The 7500-nt window shown below is 39.1% G+C and overlaps 1 protein-coding gene across 1 annotated transcript in view; it reads left to right on the plus strand.

The window, feature by feature from the left end:
- Positions 1-439: 439 nt before the first annotated feature.
- LOC306991753 (transcription factor ovo-like homolog lin-48) overlaps positions 440-7500 on the plus strand; it is a 10316-nt gene continuing 3255 nt past the window's right edge. The window contains exons 1-3 of the mRNA XM_079599891.1: positions 440-666; positions 4583-4794; positions 6335-6518. Coding sequence (XP_079456017.1) covers positions 576-666; positions 4583-4794; positions 6335-6518 — 487 coding nt within the window. The 5' untranslated portion in view covers positions 440-575. The remainder of the gene's footprint in view (positions 667-4582; positions 4795-6334; positions 6519-7500) is intronic.

The following is a 7500-nucleotide window of genomic DNA, read 5'->3' on the forward strand; positions in this document are numbered from 1 at the left end:
TTTTTTCTTCATTCCTATTTCAGTTTGAGTTATTTTCTTATAAGAAGTTAAATGAAAATGACCAGTTGAAGTCTTATTGTAATCCGAGTGCATTTCCATCTACAGTAATCACCGCGAGCTGGTGCGGGCACAGTTGCACTGACAGATAACTGATGGAAGAGCTTTTGAGGAGTCTGAAGAAAAGCACACCTGTGCGGACTAAAGCCTTTCAAGCGCTCCCCGGCAGGCTAACAGAGAGTCAACAGTACAGAAGCACATTTGAATTGCCTTTGTCCCAGTTTGGGTGACATAAACCCGACAGACAATCAAGTGGAACGTGAAATAAAAGCATGATTTTCCTAGTGCGCGGCTCCTGTTAGCGCGCCGAGCCCTTCAGCCGCGGCTGCATTTGCATGGCAGGTCCAGTTAAATGAGGAGACCAGATTCTCTCTACCTGGCATGCAAACCAGCGGAGCAGCAGTTAAAGCAGCGCGCGCACGCACAGGTGTGTCCTCTCTCCAGAGATATGGAAATCCTCCGCTCTGAGATTCACTCTCCAGACACCGTAGACTGGACTTCATCAGAGGAGCTCCAGGATGCCACGCTCGTTCCTGGTCAAGAGGAAGCAGGCGATGTGTGGAGGATGGCAGTGGACGGAGCCGGACCTCAGCCTCGGGCACACCGCAGGTACGTCAACACATCAACACCTCATCGCATGATCACATGCACACCTGAGGAACATATGAACACATGAACATATCAACACCTGAGGAACACATGATCACATGAACATATCAACACCTGAGGAACACATGATCACATGAACATATCAACACCTGAGGAACATATGAACACATGAACACCTGATCACATGCACACCTGAGGAACATATGATCACCTGAGGAACACATGAACACCTGAGGAACATATGAACACATGAACATATCAACACCTGAGGAACATATGATCACCTGAGGAACACATGAACACCTGAGGAACATATGAACACATGAACATATCAACACCTGAGGAACATATGAACACCTGAACACTTGATGAACACCTGAACACTAGATGAACACTTGATGAAAACTTGATGAACACTTGATGAACACCTGATGAACACCTGAACACTTGATGAACACATGAAACCTTGATGAACACCTGATGAAAACTTGATGAACACTTGATGAACACTTGATGAACACCTGAACACTTGATGAACACATGAAAACTTGATGAACACATGAAAACTTGATGAACACTTGATGAATACATGATGAACACATGAACACTTGATGAACACATGAACACTTGATGATCACATGAACACTTGATGAACACATGAACACTTGATGATCACATGAACACATGAACACTTGATGATCACATGAACGCTTGATGAACACTTGATGATCACATGAACACTTGATGAACACTTGATGATCACATGAACGCTTGATGAACACTTGATGATCACATGAACACTTGATGAACACTTGATGATCACATGAACACTTGATGAACACATGAACACTTGATGATCACATGAACACTTGATGAACACATGAACACTTGATGAACACTTGATGATCACATGAACACTTGATGAACACATGAACACTTGATGATCACATGAACACTTAATGATCACATGAACACTTGATGAACACATGAACACTTGATGAACACATGAACACTTGATGATCACATGAACACTTGATGAACACATAAACACTTGATGAACACATGAACACTTGATGATCACATGAACACTTGATGAACACAAACACTTGATGAACACATGAACACTTGATGATCACATGGACACTTGATGATCACATGAACACTTGATGAACACTTGATGATCACATGAACACTTGATGAACACATGGACACTTGATGATCACACGAACACTTGATGAACACTTGATGATCACATGAACACTTGATGAACACTTGATGATCACATGAACACTTGATGAACACATGAACACTTGATGAACACATGAACACTTGATGATCACATGAACACTTGATGAACACTTGATGATCACATGAACACTTGATGAACACTTGATGATCACATGAACACTTAATGATCACATGAACACTTGATGAACACATGAACACTTGATGAACACATGAACACTTGATGAACACCTGATGAAAACTTGATGAACACTTGATGAACACTTGATGAACACTTGATGAACACTTGATGATCACATGAACACTTGATGAACACATGAACACTTGATGAACACATGAACACTTGATGATCACATGAACACTTGATGAACACTTGATGATCACATGAACACCTGATGAACACTTGATGATCACATGAACACTTAATGATCACATGAACACTTGATGAACACATGAACACTTGATGAACACATGAACACTTGATGAACACTTGATGAACACTTGATGAAAACTTGATGAACACTTGATGAACACCTGATGAACACCTGAACACTTGATGAACACATGAAACCTTGATGAACACCTGATGAAAACTTGATGAACACTTGATGAACACTTGATGAACACTTGATGAACACCTGAACACTTGATGAACACATGAAAACTTGATGAACACATGAAAACTTGATGAACACTTGATGAATACATGATGAACACATGAACACTTGATGAACACATGAACACTTGATGATCACATGAACACTTGATGAACACATGAACACTTGATGATCACATGAACACATGAACACTTGATGATCACATGAACGCTTGATGAACACTTGATGATCACATGAACACTTGATGAACACTTGATGATCACATGAACGCTTGATGAACACTTGATGATCACATGAACACTTGATGAACACTTGATGATCACATGAACACTTGATGAACACATGAACACTTGATGATCACATGAACACTTGATGAACACATGAACACTTGATGAACACTTGATGATCACATGAACACTTGATGAACACATGAACACTTGATGATCACATGAACACTTAATGATCACATGAACACTTGATGAACACATGAACACTTGATGAACACATGAACACTTGATGATCACATGAACACTTGATGAACACATAAACACTTGATGAACACATGAACACTTGATGATCACATGAACACTTGATGAACACATAAACACTTGATGAACACATGAACACTTGATGATCACATGGACACTTGATGATCACATGAACACTTGATGAACACTTGATGATCACATGAACACTTGATGAACACATGGACACTTGATGATCACACGAACACTTGATGAACACTTGATGATCACATGAACACTTGATGAACACTTGATGATCACATGAACACTTGATGAACACATGAACACTTGATGAACACATGAACACTTGATGATCACATGAACACTTGATGAACACTTGATGATCACATGAACACTTGATGAACACATGAACACTTGATGAACACATGGACACTTGATGATCACATGAACACTTGATGAACACTTGATGATCACATGAACACTTGATGAACAAATGAACACTTGATGAACACATGAACACTTGATGAACACATGAACACCTGATGAACACCTGAGCATCAGTTACTCAGAGTTCAGAACAAACGCTCTTGCATTAACATTCGTTCAAAGTTATCTGGTGTTTAATAATCTTCTCAAAATGTTAGCACAAAACATTATTTATAAAGCGTTCATGGAATGTTTTCAGTTGGATGTTCATCTGCCATTTTTTAAATGTAACAAATTGTTTCGGAATGTTCAGGGAACATTCAAGTGTAACGTTCCATAATGTTTGAAGAATGATACAATGTAACGCTCCATAATTTGAAGAATGATACAATGTAACGTTCCATAATGTTTGAAGAATGATACAATGTAACGCTCCATAATTTGAAGAATGATACAATGTAACGCTCCATAATTTGAAGAATGATACAATGTAACGTTCCATAATGTTTGAAGAATGATACAATGGAATGTTTCCATTAACGATCACATTACCAAGAAAAAACGTTATTAAAACATGTACTTTTAGAGAACATTCAGAAATAACTTGAACGTTACTGAAACGTTCTGAATTTGTCTCATATTTGATGAAGTTTGCATCATTGATTCTGTTATTTTCCTGTTATCACTGTGAGTCTGAAAGCACTGTAGAATAAAGCTGACTCGACTGAGCTAGTCAAATATGTATATCTATAGATGCTGAAAATCAAACAAAAAACCTGGGAAAAATATTTTATTGTATTATATTTAAAAAACATTTTTTATTTAATTATATTTTAATTATTTACCAAACAAAATACCAAACAAAATACCTTAGAAAAATATTTTATTATATTTCATATTTTTGTGAGCTGAAAACCAAACAAAAAACCTGAGAAAATTCAATAAAATATTAATAAAAATAAAAAAATAAAAAAAATAAAAAAATTATTTTATTAAATTTTACAATAATTTTTGTGTTGAAATCTAAACCAAAAACCTGAGGAAAAATTCTCATGGGCAACACTGCAGCGATAATCATTCAATGTGGGATCTTCTGTAGTGAACTAATGTGTGTGTGTGTGTGTGTGTGTTTGTGTGTTTCAGTAGCTGTACAGACACACAGTGCTGCGGGTCTGGAATCAGTGTCGGAGCGCGTCCATAAACACACACCTGCTTCTGAAGCTCTGGAGCGTCGCAGAGAGGATTGTGGGATGGAGAGGGTTCAGGCGCCTCAGAGTTCACTTCCTCTTCCTCTTCCTCTTCCTCTTCCTCTTCCTCTTCCTCCCGCTGCATTAACATCAGCACCGCTGAACAAGGTGACGAACCACATCTCACATCCTCACATTAGCGTCTCCTCCCCGAAATATCCATATATGAGCTTACAGCGCCTCGTTTACTATATCCTCATCTGCATATCATTTGCATATGCATATTTATCCACGTGATTCCATGTTTAACGGTACGAGACATTAGGAGAATATGACATATGATAAAAAGCACTAAGTAGCCGATCCATATAAAATACATTACAAAGAAAGTTTATAGTGCACAGCGCATGCGTGTGAAGTGTGTACGGCTCGTTCAGGGCCGGTTCTGTTATAAATGAGACCCTGGTGTGTAATAAACGTTACGAATGCGTTGCTCATGGAACGTTCAGGTGGATGTTGGTCTAGTGTTTAATAAATGCAGCTTGTTTCGGAGAACAATGAGTGTTTATACGTTGTTTCGGAGAACAATGAGTGTTTATACGTTGTTTCGGAGAACAATGAGTGTTTATACGTTGTTTCGGAGAACGGTGAGTGTTTATACGTTGTTTCGGAGAACGGTGAGTGTTTATACGTTGTTTCGGAGAACGGTGAGTGTTTATACGTTGTTTCGGAGAACAATGAGTGTTTATACGTTGTTTCGGAGAACGGTGAGTGTTTATACGTTGTTTCGGAGAACGGTGAGTGTTTATACGTTGTTTCGGAGAACGGTGAGTGTTTATACGTTGTTTCGGAGAATAATGAGTGTTTATACGTTGTTTCGGAGAGCGGTGAGTGTTTATACGTTGTTTCGGAGAGCGGTGAGTGTTTATACGTTGTTTCGGAGAACAATGAGTGTTTATACGTTGTTTCGGAGAACGGTGAGTGTTTATACGTTGTTTCGGAGAACGGTGAGTGTTTATACGTTGTTTCGGAGAACGGTGAGTGTTTATACGTTGTTTCGGAGAACAATGAGTGTTTATACGTTGTTTCGGAGAACGGTGAGTGTTTATACGTTGTTTCGGAGAACAATGAGTGTTTATACGTTGTTTCGGAGAACAATGAGTGTTTATACGTTGTTTCGGAGAACGGTGAGTGTTTATACGTTGTTTCGGAGAACGGTGAGTGTTTATACGTTGTTTCGGAGAACGGTGAGTGTTTATACGTTGTTTCGGAGAACAATGAGTGTTTATACGTTGTTTCGGAGAACAATGAGTGTTTATACGTTGTTTCGGAGAATGGTGAGTGTTTATACGTTGTTTCGGAGAGCGGTGAGTGTTTATACGTTGTTTCGGAGAACAATGAGTGTTTATACGTTGTTTCGGAGAACGGTGAGTGTTTATACGTTGTTTCGGAGAACAATGAGTGTTTATACGTTGTTTCGGAGAACAATGAGTGTTTATACGTTGTTTCGGAGAGCGGTGAGTGTTTATACGTTGTTTCGGAGAACGGTGAGTGTTTATACGTTGTTTCGGAGAACAATGAGTGTTTATACGTTGTTTCGGAGAACGGTGAGTGTTTATACGTTGTTTCGGAGAACGGTGAGTGTTTATACGTTGTTTCGGAGAACGGTGAGTGTTTATACGGCACATGCTGTGTTCCTCTGATCCAGGCGCGTGAATCCGGCGGCTTGTCGGAGTTCCTGTGTTCGGTGTGCCACAAAGCGTTCCCGCTCCAGCGCATGTTGACCCGGCACCTGAAGTGCCACAGTCTGATCAAGAGACACCCGTGCAGATACTGCGGGAAAGGCTTCAACGACACCTTCGACCTCAAGAGACACATGCGCACACACACCGGTGAGAAACCATACTACATTATATAAGGATTATATAATCCTTTCACAAGATGTACAATAAGTCTCTGATGTCCCCAGAGTGTGTGTGTGTGAAGTTTTAGCTCAAAATACCCCACAGATATTTGTATATAGCATGTTAAAGTGTCACTTTTTGAGGGTGAGCAAAAACACACCGTTTTGTGACTGTCCCTTTAAATGCAAATGATCTGCTGCTCCCGGCACAGGGGGCGGAGCTTCAACAGCTTGCACTCACACACACATGCACTGAAAATTTCTAAAACCTTTAGCCTTTTATGTTCAAACTTTGATTAGCATATTCTGTCATTAAAATATTAAAATCTATAAATCGTGTTCAGGGGGCGGGTTTATGTAAATTCTAGGGTTGTGATGTCACTAACCCGGGAGGAAGCTCATGTATATTCTCTACCAGCCGCTTGTTGTAGTTCTTAAAAAGCAAATATCTCCCTTTACTTTGAACTTTAAACGTTGTAACTTTGCAGATGTTGTTTATGATCAAACACAACATTAAGGTAATCGCAGCTGCTAACACATGCGAGCTCTTGAAACCCCGCCCTCTGCAGCAGCTCATTTGCATTTAAAGGGCCAGACACAAAACGGTGCGTTTTCTCAAACCCTCAAAAAGTGACTTTAACATGCGATATAAAAATATCTGTGGGGTATTTTGTGCTAAAACTTCACACACACACTGGGGACATCAGAGACTTTTTTTTACATCTTGTGAAAATGTTACCACCCCTTTAATGTTTTTTTTCTGCTCACCAACGCTGCATTTATTTGATATATTGTTGAATAGAAAATAAATAATAGCATTTGTTTGAAATAGAATCTTTTGTAACATTATAAATGCTTTTACTGTCACTTTTGATCAATTTAATGATTCTTTGAGCATATAATCTTATAAATGATCAATTTAATGCTTGCTTGCTGATGATATAGGCTTAATGTTACCGACCGCAGTGTGG

This window comes from Phoxinus phoxinus (assembly GCF_949152265.1).
Source record: "Phoxinus phoxinus genome assembly, chromosome: 23".
Lineage (NCBI taxonomy): Eukaryota > Metazoa > Chordata > Actinopteri > Cypriniformes > Leuciscidae > Phoxinus > Phoxinus phoxinus.